This window comes from Xenia sp. Carnegie-2017, unplaced genomic scaffold (assembly GCF_021976095.1).
Source record: "Xenia sp. Carnegie-2017 unplaced genomic scaffold, XeniaSp_v1 HiC_scaffold_57, whole genome shotgun sequence".
NCBI lineage: Eukaryota > Metazoa > Cnidaria > Anthozoa > Malacalcyonacea > Xeniidae > Xenia > Xenia sp. Carnegie-2017.
Window position 1 is genome coordinate 602,849 of NW_025813523.1, and position 22,289 is coordinate 625,137.

Genomic DNA, 22,289 nt, shown 5'->3' on the forward strand with positions numbered 1-22,289 from the left:
CGGTACAAGCCGACGTTGTTTCCGTACCGGTGCTGTAGTTGATCGAGTAAGAATAGCCTACAAGCTCGCAAACTTCCGCTCCATCATAGCTGCCCATGGTTACATCAAACGTACTGGTAGAGTTGCGTTTGGACCATGATATGTTTTGGTGGAAAAGAAGTGATTTTCTTGCGTTTCTTATAATGGTGTGGTCTTTTTCTGTGATTGTTGTGTAATGTTTTGCCCATGCTTAGCATTTGACCAGTAGGTGTTCGGTGATCGAAGGGTAAAAGTCAACTACGTTAACAGGGGCGGATCTAGAGTATGTCAAATCCGTCGCGCAACTGATGTTTCAAACTCAAAAAGTACCTATTCATATCAATTAAAAATTCATTAATTATTCTTACTTTATTACCGCATTTACTTCGTGATAAAAATCCAGCTTTATTTATTATTGATAACTAATGACTAATCCAATAAATATCTCATTGGCAAACAGATCAGTTGAATTTTAATTGACCTGGAATAACCGACTGATAAGCGGGGTTGCTTGACTGGTTCGACGGATAAAGGAGTCTATGAACGCCAAAAACGCTTATTTTACTGGTCAATGGCCAGATCAGTGGACAGTCTAGAATGGTCTCGACTGATAAGAGGGATGACCAGACGAATAAGGGAGTCCAATTGCTATCTTACAATTGGTTCATTTGAATTTTTGTTTTATTGTGATTGGTTTGACAGATTTCGACTGATAGCCAACTGAACTAACATAGTCAAGCTCACTGTCTGAATTGAATGTTCGATCGTTTCATAGTAATTTTTATAAGCATGATAGAAACTAAACTACAATCAGATGGAATTTATGGAAATCTTTTACAAATTCATGTATTGACATGAATGCTGCTTTCCAAAATGTGAATTTTTTCAAGAGGGTGGAAATTTATGGATAAATTTTAAATGCTTGGCAAAGACGATCTCGCGAGCGACATTTCAGTAATTGACGTTCAAAAGCAAGCCAACATTGTTTTGAATTTTATCAGCAGAAATTTACATCCAAAATCGTAAGTAAAGGACAACTGAAGTGTATTCATGAATTTCATTTATCAAAGTCAATTTATGCGAGTGTGTGATGCGATTTATGTTAATATGGCGTATGGTAAGCAGATAGATGCTTCTAAAATTGTTGTTGCTGAAGGACTTTTACCTATGATTTCTTTAATGCTTGGGGAATCGTGGCCGTTATATGGCAGCGAAATCCTACATTTCTGCAAATATATTTCAATGAACAAAAAATCTGTAGCCACAAGGTGCCATACTATTATTTACTTTATCATAAACAAATGTTTGGGGCTTTTGAGTTTATGATCATTGATCATTCAATTATTAGACAGTTATACTACATATTGTTTAAGATTTGAGAAAACTAACATTGATTTCATGAGAAGCTCTTTACTATAACCTGTGATTTTGAGTCTTCTGATCCATGAAGCTTTTTATTTTGACAATTTGACTGGAATGGTATTAAACCTAAGTATTTCACATACATGAAATGTTGTCCCATGTCACATATTGTCCCCTTTTCTAACTGAACACCTCATGTAGAGATGTAAAGCTGTGTTAATATACGGCTCATACCAGATTGTTTGCCATAAATTCCAAAGGGCTATTGATGTATGAAAAGCATTTTCTATAAAGTAAAAATGTCTTCATATGTATGCAGATAAACCTTGAAATTTGGCAAAACAGCAAAGTATTTTTCATGATCACTAGGTAATTTTTCTGATAATCATTATAATTTCTATACTAAATTATTTCAGATTTACATTTAAACGAGCTTTGATCATATGAAAAGATATTTATCATAACAAGTAAGCATGACACATGAACCAATTTTAACATTCATGTAATTATATAATTAAAGACATGTTGGTTACATTCTGTTTGTATTTGATAATACAATGCTACTAGTGATTGCTATATAGCTCACCTTAAAGAAGATAATAGTATAGTGAAATGCCTAATAAGCATTTATGGCATTAAGCTGTCCTTAACTGCAAATTTTCACTCTGATAATTTTTGCTTAATCTTTGGCAAAAAAAATTTTGAGTTTTTTCTCAAAAGGTGAATTTGCTGGCACTGATGTGGAGATGGGTAAAGGGTTACAATAAACTTTCATGGTTCGAAGTCTGAGCTTTTCTATATCTATTAACTGTCACTTGTAGTAACAAATTTCTAACTTAACTAAACTCATTACATAAAGGTTTGAATGGGGGTCTCTTGGGGGGTCTATGTCTGACAACTTGGTAGAAATTTTTAAAGGCTATATCTGTTTTTGAATATAGCATTATTGTAAAATAAATTTTACGTTCTTAGACATGCTAATGAGCCATATATTTGGCATAATATTGAGCCTAATTATTTGGCACAAAACATTCAAGTCTTGTTCACTTTTTTTTTTTTTTTGAAAAAAACGTAACCAAAACGTGTTGTATTTACGCAAAAACGATGCCCATAAAATACATTTTGTAATGCTCTAAAACGCTGAAAATGGCATTTTTAAGGCTCTGAAATCCAAAATTTCTCAGGAGAGATAGCCGCAGACCCCCTCCCCCGGTGCGGAGCGCCTCCGACGTTTTATGACTGATGTTTGAAAAATCCTAGATCCGCCCCTGTACGTCAAATAATATGATTGATTTTCTTTGTTTTTCGGTTAGGGACTTAAACCAAGTGATAGCATCTGTTGTGTTGCGCCATTTGTTTAGTTTTAGTTCGTTTTGTACTACGTTTGAGTTGAAATTATTTGCAAAAGCAGAGAATTATCGAAAAAGTGTAAAAGGTGCTACTCCATTGCTATTATTCTTATAGTTATTCACCCGAAGAAAAGTAGAAATGCTCGTTTCATTGTAGATATAAGAAAACCAAAGAACGCCTTAAAACGAAGAGCATGCCAATATGTATGATTGCGTGTTTTTTTTTTGTTTCTTTCGTGTTTCTACTCATCTCACGTCATACCATCTTATCCCATATTTACTTTCACGTTTTCATCCCAACATGTAATTTAACATTATATAAATAGCTATTATATATGTATATATCCCTTTATACTTGTAATTTAATACTGTCTGAAGATGTCTTGAAGTCAAGACGAAACTTTGCACTTCTAAGTAAATATTTCTTTTTTTATGTTATTTTTGTATTAAATGGCTCTTTTAAAAGCACTTTGCTGCCCTTTGATATTTATATTAAGAATTCGCTTCCCGCCTGCTATATCCCTTGTCACAATTCTCAAGATATTATAGTGCACGAATTTAGGTATATGAATTACTCCTTCCCTACTAGTAGACAAAGCAAGTCGTTCGGCCTTTTTAAATTTATCCCAAGCAACTGTTCGTTTACTGAGTTTACATCTTTATTTGCATTTAAATTGTCTTTGTTCATAAATATGCAACACAGGAATGTTAGATGGTCACATCACCTTCGCTTTAAGTCAGATATTTTACTGATTTCAAGGAGCTTTACAACTTTAAGCTAGCTGAATTACAAATTAAACTTGAGTTATACTTTAAGACTTCCATAGAAATATCTAAATACAAAATACTGTCCAAGTAAATAAATATTAATTGAATATTGGGAAAAAAATTGAATAGTGTGTTCTAATAATTTTATATTTGCTTGACTTTTTGAAACATTGAATTTCGCATTTTTATCACACTTAAAAAAGCAGGGTGAAATGTAGAGCAAATGATCTTTACGAATATTATTCTAAGATATTTTAAGGCAACACCAAATTCTCAGCCTTTTTATTGGGCATATGTAACATTCCTATTCAATATATGCTCCTGATGAGAAGGCTGTTTACTGACGAACTCATAGAACACAATATGTTATCTAATCTTGTTTCCGTATGCTTTGTAAAAATAGCATACATTCCAAATACGCCGTTTATTGCCATTTGACAGTCAGTAAATTACTAAAACATAGAAGGTTATTTGGTCGCCATTTTGACTGCGGGATTTACACACAAATTAATTGGATTCCCCCGATTGGAATTGTTTGGACTGGCCACTAAAAATATTGGACATTCCCGATCAATCTGTCAGTATTTATACTACGTACATTTGGGCGAATTGCGTCAAACTTTACTAACAAAATATCTGGTTATGGTCTTTGTAATTTCCGCATATTTCGCAGTCTCTGTCTCCCTGGGGAAGAAAATTTGACTAAATGTAAAACCAAATTTTCTAATTTCAATAAAATGTCAATCTCATAGGGGAATTGAATAAGTATAAGCGCCTTAGCCATGTTTTTTGAATTTTCTCCACTCGCCGTTTTAAGAATTGCCGTTTTTATAAACATATATTCCTTTGCGTGTCTCTTGCCATGTTTTCTTTTGCTGTATTTTGCTTTACGGTCACATAATCACCTTCAACAGTGGTGTGAGTTAGGAGCCATAATCAGCCAGGAAGTTTTGGATTTCAAAGCCTTAGAAGCGCTGTTTTTAACATTTTAGAGCAATACAAATTGTTTTTTTGTAGGCATTGTTTTTGCATAAAAACAGCACATTTTCCTTACGTTTTATTTCAAAAAAAAGTTTTAAGTGAAAAATATTTGAATGTTTTGCCGAATGTTATATCTCGTTTGCATGTCACTTTACAATGATATAATTCCAAGACAGATATAATCGATAACAATTTTTACCATGGTGTCAGGCCTAGACCCACTTAGAGACCCCATACACCTTTATGTAATGATTTCAATTATAAATGAGGTACAACAAGGGACAGTTCATAGACGTAAAATAGCTCAGACTTCAAACCATGCAATTTTATTGTAAACCTTAACCCAATACCCCTTACAGTGTAAGGAAATTCACCTTTTGATAAAAAATTCAAAACTTCTTTTGCCAAAGATTAAGCAAAGAGTATCAGAGTAAAAATTTTCAATTAAAGACAGCTTAATGCCAATAATGTTTATTAAGCATCTTACTAGAGTAATATCTTCTGTAAGTTTACGTAAGATGGCTATATAGAAATTGCCAGTAGCATTGTGTTTTCCAATAAAAACAGAATGTAACCAACATGCCCTTAATCATATAATTACATCAAAGTTAAAATTGTTTCACCTGTCGTGCTTACTGGTTATGATAAAAATCCTTTCATATAATCAAAACTAGTTTATCTGAAATAATTTAGTTTAGAAATTATATTGATCATCAGAAAATTTCCCTAGTGATCACGAAAAATACTTTGCTGTTTAGCCAATTTTCAAGGCTTATCTGCATACCTAGGAAGACATTATTATTTTAAGAGAAATGCTTTCCTTGCATCAACATCCCTGAGAAATTTCTGGCAAACAATCTGGTTTGAGCCATAGATAACTACACCTTGACATCTCTACATGAGGTGCTCAGTAAGAAAAGAGGACAATATGTGACATGGCACAAATTTCTGTGGTATAAATCATTTACCACAGTCAGGCCGATCATTTTGTTGTAATAACAATCACCTATTGTCTTTATACTCATCTATGAAACTGTGTTGGTACTTGTATTGCCCCATATACTAGAAACACTTTACCACCAAAGATCTTCTCTTTATATTGCCAACAAATTGATCAAAGCAAACTCTGCTCTAATTCATAAGTACTATTTGGGTAACCCACACCATCCGTTTCTTTATACTCTCTACCCAATGAGCAATAAGAGCATGTTATTTTTGAGTCAAGGAAACTATTTTTAATTAGATTAGTAAATTTGGGAGATCTACGTTTTCATACCTCAACAATTATGTAGAGAAGTATGTTGCGTTTCATAAACAAAACAGTAAAACATCAGTATGTTGTTATTCCAGTCAGCTTTAAAGCAATCTTACGGTTTTTATGGCTTTCAAGTATAATTGCTTTCGAATATTTGATGAACAAACAAAACAAGCAAATATCTCATCTGTGAAAGTGACGTGTTCCTTCTTATGGACACTACGATATTAGGCATTGTAAAAGAAATGCCAAAAAAGATACCACTTTTTTTATAGAATTCGATATACTTTACTATAGGAGGTTGAGAATGTTATTTTTCTGCAAAGCAAACATTGCAGCGGAATTAGTTCAAATGGCCTCCTTGTTTTTGGCATCATAGCCCCAGTCCTCCTAGCCCCTCCAGTTATTATGAAAGTCAATGGTCTAGCCAGTCGAGTCACTCCGCTTATCAGTCAGTTATCATAATTCCAGATATGTCAAAATCTACTGATCCATTTGCTAACATGATTTATATACGTTTTTAAATATAAAAAAGATTTTGACATTGAAATTTCAACGATTATACATCGGAAATTTAATGATCACTATGTCATGAACGAAAAGATAGATATTTCAATGGAATTGAGTCGTATAACGTAGTCAAATACCCTCAGTTCATATCAGAAGTAACTAGAAGCTTCAGTGTTCCACACAAATATGTTTATTTCAAGAAGACTTAGTGATCTTAAAATCGAGACTGGCATTTCTTTAAAATAAATTGCAAAAAAGGATTTATGAGCACCACAAACAAAGAAAAAATAATCGGGATTAATAACGGCTGCGTAGCCTGTCATTAAATTTTTTAGTGATTTGTAAAATATTTTGCTGTGCACTCATTTTATAAAGAACAAAACTTCTTTCAAAAGGAAATGTTCTATAAACCATAGATTTATACAGTCCGCTCTAACTAGCAGGCAGGTAAGTAACCTCTGTGCTTCTACCTGTTTCCATAAATACATAAAGAAACATAAATCTTTAGGAAAAGGGAGAAAAATTAAAACAGTAATTAATCACTGAACACAACTCAGTAAAAAAAGAAAACTTGTCAGGCACTTTCTGAGAAATAAATTAATATGTATTAGTTCAATGATTGGATCATTTCACAAATTCGCTTGTTTCCTAATGTTAGTACTCTTTATTCTGCTGTTTATTCTCTCTTGGCTTTTGCAAAACACAAAAAGTTCCTTTTTCTCTTTATAAATGGCAGGAGGTTTAAGATTTATTCTACAATAATGATACTTTTTTGAGAGTATATCCATTGTGTCACATAAACATGGTGAATTTCTGCTTCAAGAATTTAAATAACTTTATTTAGTTGGAGAAAGATTTTCTTTTTGTTTATTTTGGTATGTCTCTTTTTTAAAAAATATACATATCGTAACTTTTACTATGATTTATCGATGTAAAGTAATGCTCAAACATCTACTTAGCGCATGCTATTGTAGCTATTCGGTAATTTCATTGGTTGAGAGCTATGATATATAAGAGGACATACGCTTGGAATTGACGTTACAGAAAATATCTTGTTTCTTAATGACAAAAAATGGCAAATTTATTTCAATATTTACCTCAATTCATCCCTGAATGGAAAGAAAGATATTGACGAAGACGTAGTTGAGGCAGTTAACGTATTTGAGCAAAAAGAAATAAAAAAGCCCAGTTTTCAAACATTGAATCGTACTTCGTCTTCCATAAAAAAAATTCGACAAAATTGATCAGCCCTTGCCTGTTGTTTTGTTAGCCAATTACGATTATCTCGTGATTAAGCTATCCAATAGCATTTTTACAATCCCATAGGTCGTATAAGCGTGATATCTGCAAAACCGAGAGTTTTCCCAGTTCCCAGTGTTGGGGGACAAAGAAATCAAACAGATTGACTTTTTAATTTCGGAATTTTTTTGATTTATTACATAAAAGAAATCCTTCACTTGTTAAATACAAATCATCATGAAGAAATAATTCTCGTTAAATCACTCGTAATTCGCTTCAGATTCAAACAATCTATTCGCTTTGATTTTCCAACGAATTTAATTTGAACATCTTGATAGGCGTTGACTAAGTCGGAAGTTGTAGATGTTTAAATTTTAAGTCTGTTTACTTTAAGTTAGCATTGATTTGGTTGTTCCATCCTTAAATTAACCATATGTCTTCATTGATTAAGAGAGCTACAAGTGAGTAGCCACAGTTGGCAAGCGTTGGGAAAGGAACAATATAAAATATCACGTGTCAAATTTTTACTAAATTCTACGTCAAGTTAAAAACTCCTTTAAAAATTTTTTTAGGCTTAACTCAAACGTCGAACTGTACATGAACGGAACTCATTAAAGACAAAAGGAAATTAGATGAACTTCATGATTATCCGTAGTGTTATTGCTCACTTCCTAAATGAGTAAATCTGCTATAATATATTTCAAAGTATGCTCATTGCACAAAGATGCAGCATAGTGATGTAATCGTTCATACAAAAATAAAGGACAGGAAGAATAACAGGTTTTCATGTGTTGACCTCAAGCAGTTTCCCTAATCCAGCTATCACGAATTGTGACAAATATGCAGTGAAATCCGCTATGGATAAGTTTAAGATGGTAATCTGCTTCTTCGTCTTATTATGTTTAGAGGATCCAGCATAAATAAAACAAAAAAAAAAATTTTAATGACTCCAATTTTGAAGACTACTATCGTTGTTATAATTACATCATGTTCTACTACTGATGTTCTACTACTGATGTTTTGCGGGGTTTCAACAGAAATAAAATGTACAATAATAGTAAATGCATTTATATACATTTCTCAACATATTTACATATATCGTCATGTAAGTTACAGTTGCTCACAATAAATTGTAAATTAGGTACTTAATCTGTCTATAAATTTGAATTCTATAATCCTGCTCAAATAAGAAGGTAATATAATTATGTTTTTCTGAGGCCCTATTGCACAAATTGGTATTTCAATAGTGACATATAGTGTCTTCCACCCTTTACTGACCTTTCATAAAATTTTACTGAAAAGTTAGGCAGTTTCCATAAAGAAAATACATTGCTATGTTGACATTAATGTTGTTTTTTTTTGTGTTGCTGTTCAGAATATGCTAGTATAAATGCTGCTTTTTACTTATTATGTTTGTGTGATTAATGCTGGAATTTCTATAAATTCATACACGCACTTTATCATAGGAATGGGCCACTTGTTCGTCAGTGGTGCATGACATTTGAGGCCAAACATCACTATTTTACACAACTGGCTCATGGAATGAAGAACTTCAAGAACCTGTCCAAGACTTTGGCAATAGGGCATCAACGTCTTCAGTGCTATTGGTTGTGTGAAGAAGATGCCTATTTGAAACCAGTCGAAGAAACTGGATCAGGTGATTATTTGTTTGTTTTCTTAAATATTAAGATGGTGGATAAGTTTTTGCAATACAATACTGTGTCTTCATACCAACAGGTTCAACTATCGAACTAAAAGAAATTTCACCTGAGAAATATCTTAGTCTTTCTCGTATCTGTGATTTTTTCACTCCAGAGACAAAGGTGTACATGTAAGTATTTAAAATTTTGAAACTCTTTTTTTATTTTTATTATAATATTGACTGTGTACAAAAAGTAATTGTCCTCACCTTTTTGATCATCGAATAGCACAAACCTCCAGGATGATAGTGTCATCAGAATGACATTCTTGTTCATCATCCATCTTTCCTTTTTTATCTTTTCTCTTCTTGCTTTTTCTCTTTGCCTTTCTTTTCCTTTTCTTATTTTTTTTTATTTTTCTCAATCTCCATGGTTTGTTGCATGGAAACTGTCATACCTAATACAAATAAGATTTGAAATTAACAATTATTTTTCCCGCCATAAAACTTGTTCTATGCAAAATTAAAGTTGACCTACAATTTATAGACAATGTAGAAAACAAAAGAGCAGAAATGTTGTGTTTTTGTTCTGAAGGCGAAAACATTCTACTGCTGAGTCAGTGTGCTACTTCTAACCTTTTTCATCACTCTCTTGTCCTAAGTCTTGAGGATTGTCTTGTCTCACACAATCATCTTTAGTTTCCTGGACATCAAAAACATTTAATTGACCTCCTTTAATCAAGAATATTGAAAAGTTGCATAGTGTACACTGCATACATTCTCACCTCATTTATATAGGTTTGCTCCGCCATCTTAAACACGTTGTTTGTTGTACCTTGTACCGAGTTCACTGCCTTGGGCCACACTTGAAAATCGATAATTGGGGGGGGGGACTATATTATGCAAGATATGCCGTACTAAGTTCCTATGAAATCAATTGTTTTGCTTGCAAATGATTTACCGACTGTCGTGACTCAAAGTTTACCACTGTCTACTTTCAGGGCTAATTGGATATCAATTCATGGAGTCAAGTACCACAAACGAGCTGCACTTGTGTATAAGCAATCAATACTGCCGTGTATCTTGATAATCGAAGATATAGTCATTGCTAATGGGGATGCATTTTTTATTTGTAAACAATGCATACATTGAAATATGTTAAAAACCTACACTCATACGAAATAGCAATACTCAACAATATTGAGACGGTTAAATATGATGATCTAATAGACTATCATCCGTTGGATGTATATACAATAAATAGACATGGATTCTCGAGAAAATATGTAAGAATGAGATATGACTTCGCAGATTGTGAAAATTAATAAACCATGTAACACACAAGTACATTATTTTCCATAAATGAAATTTAGTGCTTTTAATGTTTTATATTTTTGTACAAGTGTTTTCATAAAGCGAAAGCCGACTTTCCATTGAAGCATGACACTATTGTTGTGTTATAACACACATTAATAGTGATTATTGATCAAAGTCTGGTGTAAAGTTACACCAGATATAGGTAATATACGATCTACACCAAATCAGTGTAAACCTAACACTTTTGTTGGAACAAAATACACCTCAAAAGGTAACATAACACTCGCAGAGGTGTAATTTGTCCGTTTACACAAAAGTTGTGTAAATTTACACCTATACGGTGTTTGCTGTACACTTGGAAATTTAGAGTGTATCACTAGTCATTGCGACAGTGTTTTTCTTTACTGCGCAGTGAATAATCGGTGTTCAAGTCATATTTAGATCATAACGAGTGACGGGAGATGTCGCGATTGTCAAACATGGCGTAATGAAAAATCGAAGTTATCTTATTATTTTCTGTTAAAATCTTTTAAATGGTTGATATCACTTTTAAATACTGAATTTTCATGAGAAAATTACACAACATATCAAAGACAATCAGTAAGTTTAGTCGTCAATGACTTTTACCAATAGACGTAGAAGGCAGAGAAGGGGGAGAGGTTGTCCTAATTTGACGACTTAATAATTTATTTTGACTTAAGCTAGATCCATTACTAAGCACAGTGCAAAGAAAGGAAATACAGGGCAATTTTTCAAAATGGCATATGCTTTTTCTTTTAAAAGGAGTTGTGAAAAAATATAACAAAGCTGGCATACTCGATAATTGTGGTAAAGCTGCCAAACATTATAAACTACCTATATAAATGTCAAAAGAAAACAAATTAAATGTAGATATGATCTTCGCACTTTGTTTAGACAATTTAAGCAATTGTCTCATGAACCTGAAAAATTCCGGTGACTCAACGGGATTCGAACCCATGACCTCTGCGGTGCCGGTGCAGTGCTCTGACTAACTGAGCTATGAAATCACACAGTGGTGGGCTGGTCAATTTTGTTGGGTTCATGTTTTCAAACACCGCACTGCATGAAAAAATTCTTTCGTATGACATTCCTTTCACGAGAGAACATGAACCCAACAAAATTTACCTGCTCACCACTGTGTAATTTCATAGCTCAGTTGGTCATAGCACTGCACCGTCACCGCAGAGGTCAAGGGTTCGAATCCCGTGGAGTCACCAGAATTTTTCAGGTTCATGAGACAATTGCTTAAATTTCCCAGCAAAGTGCGAAGATCATATCTACATTTAATTTCAAACACCGCACTGCATAAAAAATTCTTTCATATGACATTCCTTTCAGGAGAAAACACTAACCCGACAAAATTGACCTGCTCACCACTGTGTGATTTCAAAGCTCAGTTGGTCAGAGCACTGCACCGGCACCGCAGAGGTCACGGGTTCGAATCCCGTTGAGTCACCTGAATTTTTCAATTGCCTACATTGTCCAACAAAGGGCGAAGATCATATCTACATTTAATTTCAAACACCGAAATGCTTAAAAAATTCTTTCGTATGACATTCCTTTCACGAGAAAACATGAACCCAACAAGATTGACCTGCTCACCACTGTGTGATTTCATAGCTCAGTTGGTCAGAGCACTGCACCGGAACCGCAGATGTCATGGTTTCGAATCCCGTTCAGTCACCTCAATTTTTCAGGTTCATGAGACAATTGCTTAAATTGTCTAACAAAGTGCGAAGATCATATCTACATTTAATTTCAAACACTGCACTGCATAAAAAATTTTTTCGTATGACATTCTTTTAACGAGAAAACATGAACCCAACAAAATTGACCTGCTCACCACTGTGTGATTTCATAGCTCAGTTGGTCAGAGCACTGAACCGGCACCGCAGAGGTCACGGGTTCGAATCCCGTTGAGTCACCTGAATTTTTCAATTGCTTAAATTGTCCAACAAAGTGCGAAGATCATATCTACATTTAATTTCAAACACCGCACTGCATAAAAAATTCTTTCGTATGACATTCCTTTAACGAAAAAACATGAACCCAACAAAATTGACCTGCTCACCAGTGTGTGATTTCTTAGCTAAGTTGGTCAGAGCACTGCACCGGCACCGCAGAGGTCATGGGTTCGAGTCCCGTTGATTCACCTGAATTTTTCAGGTTCATGAGACAATTGCTTAAATTGTCCAACAAAGTGCGAAGATCATATCTACATTTAATTTCAAACACCGCACTGCATAAAAAATTCTTAAAAGAAAACGAAGTTAACATACTTCGTTCTTTTTCAATAGTACCGTCTGTTGGCTTATACATGCGACTTACAGCTAAACATAAACCTCAAAAACGACGAGTTTCGAACGCAGTAACTGCAGAACATGCCCACGCAAATAATCACACATTCGACACGACAGAAACTAAAGTACTCAGACGCACACTAACAAAACACGCATGCGAATTCAAAGAAGCTTGGTACAGTAAAGACCACGAAAAAATATACAGACATATTGACATACCCAACATATACTCACAACTAAAGAAAAAAGACAAAAAAACTACAACAACACCAAAACTACAACATTAAACTCTAGTAATAATAACGCTAATCATATTAACAATACATCAAAACCCATGGCTACGCATTTCACCCCATCCAATCACATTAATCCACCCGCTAATCTAAATAGACGCTCTAAGCGCCTACAAGCTAAAGCAACAGTAAATAGATAATTTCCTCATTCTGATCCATTGTTGTCAAAACATTTTAATAGAGAGACTTTGTTTGTTTAAGTGGAAAAGTGTGATAAGAATTCTAACAGTATTAAAGTGTCTGGGAAAATGCAGTAGAAATATAAAATATGCCAATTTACCGCATATACAACCATGGTTGTAAAAACTTTTTATTAAAGAGATAATGTTAGTTTAAGTTTAAAAGAATAATGAGAGTTCTAGCACTCTTAATATTACTATAGGAATGTGAAAGAAATATAAAGTATGCAGTTTGCGGCAAATAAATCCATTGTTGTAAAAACATTTTATAAGAGTGACATTTTTGTTTAAGTTTAAAAGAATAATAAGAGTTCTAGCAGTGTTATATTTCTTGAAAAATGTGAAAGAAATATAAAGTATTTCAGTTTACCGCATATAAATCCATTGTTGTCAAAACATTTTAATAGAGAGACTTTATTTGTTGAAGTGGAAAAGTGTGATAAGAATTCTAACAGTATTAAAGTGTCTGGAAAAATGCAGTAGAAATATAAAGTATGCCAATTTACCGCATATACAACCATGGTCGTAAAAACTTTTTATTAAAGAGATATTGTTAGTTTAAGTTTAAAAGAATAATAAGAGTTCTAGCACTGTTAATATTACTAGAGGAATGTGAAAGAAATATAAAGTATGCCAGTTTTCGGCACATAAATCCATTGTTGTTAAAACATTTTATAAGAGAGACATTTTTGTTTAAGTTTAAAAGAGTGATATAAATTCTAAAGGTATTAAAGTGTCTAAAAGAATCCAGTAAAAATATAAAGCATGCCAATTTACCGCATATACAACCATGGTCGTACAAACTTTGTATTAAAGAGATATTGTTAGTTTGAGTTTAAAAGAATAAAGAGAGTTCTAGCACTGTTAATATTACTATAGGAATGTGAAAGAAATATAAAGTATGCCAGTTTGCAGCACTTAAATCCATTGTTGTAAAAACGTTTTATTAGAAAAACTTAGTTTGTTTAAGTTTAAAAGAGTGATATGAATTCTAACGGTATTAAAGTGTCTGGAAGAATGCACTAGAAATATAAAGTATGCCAATTTACTGCATATACAACCATGGTCGTAAAAACTTTTTATTAAAGAGATATTGTTAGTTTAAGTTTAAAAGAATAGTGAGAGTTCTAGCACTGTTAATATTTCTTGAAGAATGTGAGAGAAATATAAGGTATGACAATTTACTGCATATTATAAATCCATTGTTGTCAAAACATGTTAATAGAGAGACTTTGTTTGTTTAAGTGGAAAGTGTTATAAGAATTCTAACAGTATTAGGCCCGGTTCAAACGTCGCATTTTACATGCGCCGAATCAAATGCAAGAATTATGTGCATGTAAAATGCGACGTTTGAATCAATGAAATTCGACTGATTTTAATTTAATGCGACTTTAGTCGCATATTCGACTGAGTTAGTCGAATATGCGACGAAAATTCGACGTTGATTCAAACGTTGCAATTTACATGAGCCGAATTTAATGCATAATTTATTTTAAAATATTTCTAAGCAAAAATCAATTATTTCCATGCTAAATGCCATGCGCAAAGTTATAAAAAAATGGCGGCAGCGAGTGATGCTAATGGCCCTTGTATTTCTTGCACAAGTTTAACAAAATACACTTGTTTAAAGTGCAAAAAATTTATATGTGCAAGGTGCTCTATTTTTGAAGATGACGAAGAGAGTGTTGGTTGGAAAGCAGGACAAGCGGTTTCTCGTTGCGATGCATGTTTTCATGAAAAGATTGGGAGTGAGGAAGTCGATCAAGAAAGTGGTAGGAGTTCATCTTCTCGGGCGAGCATACGTTCATTTGGACTGTCCTCTTGTGAGAGCACCGAAGGCGAAATTATGGGTTTAACTGAAAGGTATGTATGTAAGTTATGAAGTATGAAATCCATTTATGGTATGTAAATATGCTATGGTATTTTATAGTATCATTGAGCATTTTTATTTATTAACTGTTCTTTGCATGGTCGATAGTTTGAAATTTTGATTAATTACAAAAAATTGAATGAGTAAATCATGTTAAATTTAATTTAACTTTGTTTCTTTTTAGTGTGGAATATGATGAGTTTGAACATGATATACTTGATCAGTCAAATGACGATAGTGATTTAAAAGAAATTGATGAAAAGAGAAAAAAGAGATCTGGCCGTAAGTCTACTTGGAATTCTGATGATGTAAATGATTTAATTGACATCCTTGTGAACAGTGATTATTACAAAAGAAAACTTATATTCACAAATACAAAGTGCCAACGAAATAGTGAGATGTATGGGGAAATTTTAAGAGAACTGAAAAAGAGAGCTTTAGCAAGAGGCAGCGAGTTAAAGTTCAGTTTAAAGCAATTACGTACAAAATTCAAGAAATGTGTTAGTGACTGTAAGCATGCTGCGCTTACAATTAAAAATGCATCTGGAATCAAACGTTTTTAAGAGAGTCGTGGTCTTGGGGACTGGTTTAAAGCATTGTATCCTGTAGTAAAGACCAGAGATTCTTGTAATCCAGGTCTGGCCATAGAGCCAGATACTTTTGGAGCATCGCCAAGTCCATCTAATTCTGAAGCTTTAGATGATGATGAAACGTTAAGATCTTTGGAAGAAAAAGATGATGGTAGGCTTTTTGTTCCTATTAAAAAAACGAAAAGATGCAATACAAAGCAGAAGCTTGAGGATGCTGTGGTGGAAGTAGTAGGACTCATTAAAGAAACCATACGCAATGATTCATCAAAAGAAATGCTTAACTTCTTGCGAGAAGAGATGGACAAATCACGGGAACATGAATTGAAACTGATTCAGCTGTTGAACACATGTGGTGATAATTGTCAACAGCAGTCAAGCAAATCAAATCCTCTCTCTGGTAATATACACAGTTTTGACAATGGACAAATGGTTGCAAACTACAGCCAGTACCATGGCACATATGATTCAAACACATTTAGTCAACAAGGATTTCCTCCGCAATCAGTTGCATCTTTCACACAATCAAGTTTCACACCATGTACATCAGCTCAAGGTTATTATGATGGAAAAATATATGAGAAATTATAATTATATAACTATTACTCATTGCTTAAAAAATGGTTTAGACAAAGTTGATTAGCATTGAGACTTTAATCAGTTCAGATTATTTGTAGTTTGTTGTATACTTTTTGTATATGGCAATGGTATTTTAGTTGAAGAGCTTCATAAGGAACACCAAATACTTTGAACTATTAAACAGTTAATTTTGTTGAGTTTTTCATTCAGTTATGTTGCATTATATCAATGCCATTTCTATTCTAGTGTCAAAGATATTTTAGTTTTTTGTTTGTCAATTGCAGTTTGTATGGTATTGGTATTTAAAAATTATTAATAGTTAAACAAGTTTATAAAAGCATTGTATCTTTTATTGTCATAAAAGCATTAGTCTTGGATAATACATAAAATGCTTGTAAAACAAAATATGTAGGTTGTGAAAAGATGCAATAGCTCAAATCACTACTACACATCAAGTTGTCTTCATGTTTATTAATATCCAACAGGACACCAATTGTGTCATCTCATTAACTAACATCAAATAATATATAACATACAAGCATACAAAACACTTTAATAAGGTAATAAAGTTAACCAATTTGTGAAAGTCTTCCACTCATGAAACATACTGCTTCAGTATTAAGTCAACAAACTTTCCCAGTTTCCTTTTCTGTCCACAATTTATCAGATAGTGCATTTCTAATTTTTTTCGCTTCTTTTGAAACATCTGGGGTTTTTTACATTTTCTCTTTTGCAACAGTTTTCGTACTTCTTCTCTGTCTCTTCTCTCGTTGTTGTCAGGGTTAAATGTCAGGTCAAGCTTTTTAGAAATTGTATCTCCTCGCATGATACAAATATTGTGAAGAACCATGCATGCAAGAACCGAAATGTGAACATGGTCCATGTTGCCTTCATTTTTCCTTAAGAGCACTCGCCATCGCCCTTTCAGTTGCCCAAAAGCACATTCGGTTACCATTCGTGCTCTACTTAGTCTGTAGTTGAAGTATTTTTGTATGGGACTTAGTACAGCATTTGAGTACGGTTTCATTAACCAGTTACGAAGTGGAAAGGCTGAGTCAGCCAATATTAATGGTGGTATTTCAACTTTGTCAACATGTTTGTGCATGCTTGGTATCATGCCTTCTTGAATTGAATTCCACAAGTTTGTAGACTGGAAGATGATAGCATCATGGGAATTCCCAGGAAAACCGCAGCTACCCCACACAAATTGGTAGTTAGAATCAACCAAGGCCATTAAAACAATGGAATAAAAATTCTTGTAGTTATGATATTCTTTGCACGCTTGAAGACCACCGGGGGGGCATTTCATAGGAATATGACAACCATCCAAAGCAGCCCAGCTACAGGGAAATTGCCATAATTCTTCCATGTCCACGATTTTTTTCTCGAAATCAGTCTGACATTTCGGCATGTTTTTTGAAACTGTTTCATGCCATAAGTATTCAACGAGAAGTTTACATACCTGCTGCACAATGGTGCTCACCGTTGATACTCCTCTTCCTGACATTTCAGCGATGGTGTAAAAGTAATCTCCTCGTCCCAATCTGTAAAGGCATATACCAAGTCTTTCCTCCGGAGAAATGGGTTCCTCTGTAACAGTTTGCTTTTGAAGTATAGGTCGAATACGACTTAAAATGAAAAGAAAGGTTCCTCGAGATACACGAAATGTTTTTTTGAAACGAAAATCAGAATAAACACTCCAAACTTTCTTCCACCAGCCGGAATTTCTATCATGTCTTCGACAAGATCGATAAAGAGGGCTACGTATGAAGGCATATTTTTGACCAATTAACAGTAGCAAAATATGGAAAATTTGCAGAAGCCGCCGCCTCCTTTCTAATACTTTATTTGCTGTAACATGCATCAATATTCGCCTTCTCCTATTAACACGAATCATATTTGAAATGCACAAACTCAACATTTTCCTGTCCGCCATTTTAGGAAATTAGTACAAGAAAATGAATAAACTTGAAAAAGTGGAAGCATAACTATAATAAATGCGACTATTAAATTCGACGTCTGAATCAAACTACGCATAAAACTATTTTAGTCGACTAAAACTCAGATTTGATTCGGCGCATGTAAAATGCGACGTTTGAACTGGGCATTAAAGTGTCTGGAAAAATGCACTAGAAATATAAAGTATGCCAATTTACCGCATATACAACCATGGTCGTAAAAACTTTTTATTAAAGAGATATTGTTAGTTTAAGTTTAAAAGAATAATGAGAGTTCTAGCACTGTTAATATTACTATAGGAATGTGAAAGAAATATAAAGTATGCCAGTTTGCAGCACATAAATCCATTGTTTTAAAAACGTTTTATTAGAAAAACTTAGTTTGTTTAAGTTTAAAAGAGTGATATGAATTCTAACGGTATTAAAGTGTCTGGAAGAATGCACTAGAAATATAAAGTATGCCAATTTACCGCATATACAACCATGGTCGTAAAAACTTTTTATTAAAGAGATATTGTTAGTTTAAGTTTAAAAGAATAGTGAGAGTTCTAGCACTGTTAATATTACTAGAGGAATGTGAAACAAATATAAAGTATGCAGTTTGCGGCACATAAATCCATTGTTGTTAAAACATTTTAATAGAGAGACTTTGTTTGTTTAAGTGGAAAGTGTGATAAGAATTCTAACAGTATTAAAGTGTCTGGAAAAATGCACTAGAAATATAAAGTATGGCAATTTACCGCATATACAACCATGGTTGTAAAAACTTTTTATTAAAGAGATAATGTTAGTTTAAGTTTAAAAGAATAATGAGAGTTCTAGCACTCTTAATATTACTATAGGAATGTGAAAAAAATATAAAGTATGCCAGTTTGCGGCACAAAAAGCCATTGTTGTAAAAACATTTTATAAGAGTGACAGTTTTGTTTAAGTTTAAAAGAATAATAAGAGTTCTAGCAGTGTTAATATTTCTTGAAGAATGTGAGAGAAATATAAAGTATGTCAGTTTACCGCATATAAATCCTTTGTTGTCGAAACATTTTAATAGAGAGACTTTTTTTTGTTTAAGGGGAAAAGTGTGATAAGAATTCTAACAGTATTAAAGTGTCTGGAAAAATGCAGTAGAAATATAAAGTATGCCAATTTACCGCATATACAACCATGGTCGTAAAAACTTTTTATTAAAGAGATATTGTTAGTTTAAGTTTAAAAGAATAATGAGAGTTCTAGCACTGTTAATATTACTATAGGAATGTGAAAGAAATATAAAGTATGCCAGTTTGCAGCACATAAATCCATTGTTGTAAAAACGTTTTATTAGAAAAACTTAGTTTGTTTAAGTTTAAAAGAGTGATATGAATTCTAACGGTATTAAAGTGTCTGGAAGATTGCACTAGAAATATAAAGTATGCCAATTTACTGCATATACAACCATGGTCGTAAAAACTTTTTATTAAAGAGATATTGTTAGTTTAAGTTTAAAAGAATAGTGAGAGTTCTAGCACTGTTAATATTGCTAGAGGAATGTAAAACAAATATAAAGTATGCAGTTTGCGGCACATAAATCCATTGTTGTAAAAACGTTTTATTAGAAAGACTTTGTTTGTTTAAGTTTAAAAAAGTGATAAGAATTCTAAAGGTATTAAAGTGTCTGGTAGAATGCAGTAAAAATATAAAGTATCCCAATTTACCGCATATACAACCATGGTCGTAAAAACTTTTTATTAAAGAGATATTGTTAGTTTAATTTTAAAAGAATAATGAGAGTTCTAACACTATTAATATTTCTAGAGGAATGTGAAAGAAATATAAAGTATGCAGTTTTCGGCACATAAATCCATTGTTGTAAAAACATTTTATAAGAGAGACATTTTTGTTTAAGTTTAAAAGAATAATAAGAGTTCTAGCAGTGTTAATATTTCTTGAAGAATGTGAGAGAAATATAAAGTATGACAGTTTACCGCATATAAATCCATTGTCGTCAAACCATTTTAATAGAGAGACTTTGCTTGTTTAAGTGGAAAGTGTGATAAGAATTCTAACAGTATTAAAGTGTCTGGAAAAATGCACTAGAAATATAAAGTATGGCAATTTACCGCATATACAACCATGGTTGTAAAAACTTTTTATTAAAGAGATAATGTTAGTTTGAATTTAAAAGAATAATGAGAGTTCTAGCACTGTTAATATTAGTATAGGAATGTGAAAGAAATATAAAGTATGCCAGTTTGCAGCACATAAATCCATTGTTGTAAAAACGTTTTATTAGAAAAACTTAGTTTGTTTAAGTTTAAAAGAGTGATATGAATTCTAACGGTATTAAAGTGTCTGGAAGAATGCAGTAAAAATATAAAGTATGCCAATTTACCGCATGTACAACCATGGTCGTAAAAACTTTTTATTAAAGAGATATTGTTAGTTTAATTTTAAAAGAATAATGAGAGTTCTAACACTATTAATATTTGTAGAGGAATGTGAAAGAAATATAAAGTATGCAGTCTTCGGCACATAAATCCATTGTTGTAAAAACATTTTATAAGAGAGACATTTTTGTTTAAGTTTAAAAGAATAATAAGAGTTCTAGCAGTGTTAATATTTCTTGAAGAATGTGAGAGAAATATAAAGTATGCCAGTTTACCGTATATAAATCCATTGTTGTCAAAACATTTTAATAGAGAGACTTTATTTGTGTAAGTGGAAAAGAGTGATAAGAGTTCTAACAGTATTAAAGTGTCTGGGAAAATGCAGTAGAAATATAAAGTATGGCAATTTACCGCATATACAACCATGGTTGTAAAAACTTTTTATTAAAGAGATTAAGTTTAAAAGAATAATGAGAGTTCTAGCACTCTTAATATTACAATAGGAATGTGAAAGAAATATAAAGTATGCCAGTTTGCGGCACACAAATCCATTGTTGTAAAAACATTTTATAAGAGTGACATTTTTGTTTAAGTTTAAAAGAATAATAAGAGTTCTTGCAGTGTTAATATTTCTTGAAGAATGTGAGAGAAATATAAAGTATGTCAGTTTACCGCATATAAATCCATAGTTGTCAAAACATTTTAATAGAGAGACTTTATTTGTTTAAGTGGAAAAGTGTCATAAGAATTCTAACAGTATTAAAGTGTCTGGAAAAATGCAGTAGAAATATAAAGTATGACAATTTACCGCATACACAACCATGGTCGTAAAAACTTTTTATTAAAGAGATATTGTTAGTTTAAGTTTAAAAGAATAATAAGAGTTCTAGCACTGTTAATATTACTAGAGGAATGTGAAAGAAATATAAAGTATGCCAGTTTTCGGCACATAAATCCATTGTTGTTAAAACATTTTATAAGAGAGACATTTTTGTTTAAGTTTAAAAGAGTGATAAGAATTCTAAAGGTATTAAAGTGTATGGAAGAATGCAGTAAAAATATAAAGCATGCCAATTTACCGCATATACAACCATGGTCGTACAAACTTTGTATTAAAGAGATATTGTTAGTTAAATTTTAAAAGAATAATAAGAGTTCTAGCACTATTAATATTTCTAGAGAAATGTGAAAGAAATATAAAGTATGCAGTTTTCGGCACAAATCCATTGTTGTAAAAACATTTTATAAGAGAGACATTTTAGTTTAAGTTTAAAAGAATAATAAGAGTTCTAGCAGTGTTAATATTTCTTGAAGAATGTGAAAGAAATATAAAGTATGCCAGTTTTCGGCACATAAAAATCCATTGTTGTTAAAACATTTTATAAGAGAGACATTTTTGTTTAAGTTTAAAAGAGTGATAAGAATTCTAAAGGTATTAAAGTGTCTGGAAGTATGCAGTAAAAATATAAAGCATGCCAATTTACCGCATATACAACCATGGTCGTACAAACTTTGTGTTAAAGAGATATTGTTAGTTTAATTTTAAAAGAATAATGAGAGTTCTAGCACTATTAATATTTCTAGAGAAATATGAAAGAAATATAAAGTATGCAGTTTTCGGCACAAAAATCCATTGTTGTAAAAACATTTTATAAGAGAGACATTTTAGTTTAAGTTTAAAAGAATAATAAGAGTTCTAGC

At 32.5% G+C, this 22,289-nt stretch overlaps 2 protein-coding genes and 1 pseudogene across 2 annotated transcripts; 2 read left to right on the forward strand and 1 right to left on the reverse strand.

The window, feature by feature from the left end:
* The first annotated feature begins 8,966 nt into the window (after positions 1 to 8,966).
* On the forward strand, positions 8,967 to 10,273 carry LOC124456592. The gene is made up of 3 exons (XM_047007001.1): positions 8,967 to 9,139; positions 9,220 to 9,313; positions 10,123 to 10,273. The coding sequence occupies exons 1-3, from the start codon at positions 8,977 to 8,979 to the stop codon at positions 10,271 to 10,273; spliced, it is 408 nt and encodes a 135-aa protein (XP_046862957.1). The 5' UTR covers positions 8,967 to 8,976.
* A 4,804-nt stretch (positions 10,274 to 15,077) lies between these two features.
* LOC124456593 lies at positions 15,078 to 16,431 on the forward strand (annotated as a pseudogene).
* A 342-nt stretch (positions 16,432 to 16,773) lies between these two features.
* On the reverse strand, positions 16,774 to 17,662 carry LOC124456605 (protein ALP1-like). The gene is given in 2 exon segments (XM_047007011.1): positions 16,774 to 16,979; positions 16,982 to 17,662. Coding segments are annotated over 2 exon segments (744 nt in total). The 5' UTR covers positions 17,637 to 17,662; the 3' UTR covers positions 16,774 to 16,890.
* Between the last annotated feature and the right edge of the window lie 4,627 nt (positions 17,663 to 22,289).

Coding starts and splice junctions, on each gene's coding strand:
- LOC124456592 (XM_047007001.1), top strand. CDS start 8,977: ATGACATTTGAGGCCAAACATCACTATTTTACACAACTGGCTCATGGA. Junction 9,140..9,219: donor AGTCGAAGAAACTGGATCAG/GTGATTATTTGT, acceptor TCATACCAACAG/GTTCAACTATCGAACTAAAA. Junction 9,314..10,122: donor CCAGAGACAAAGGTGTACAT/GTAAGTATTTAA, acceptor GTCTACTTTCAG/GGCTAATTGGATATCAATTC.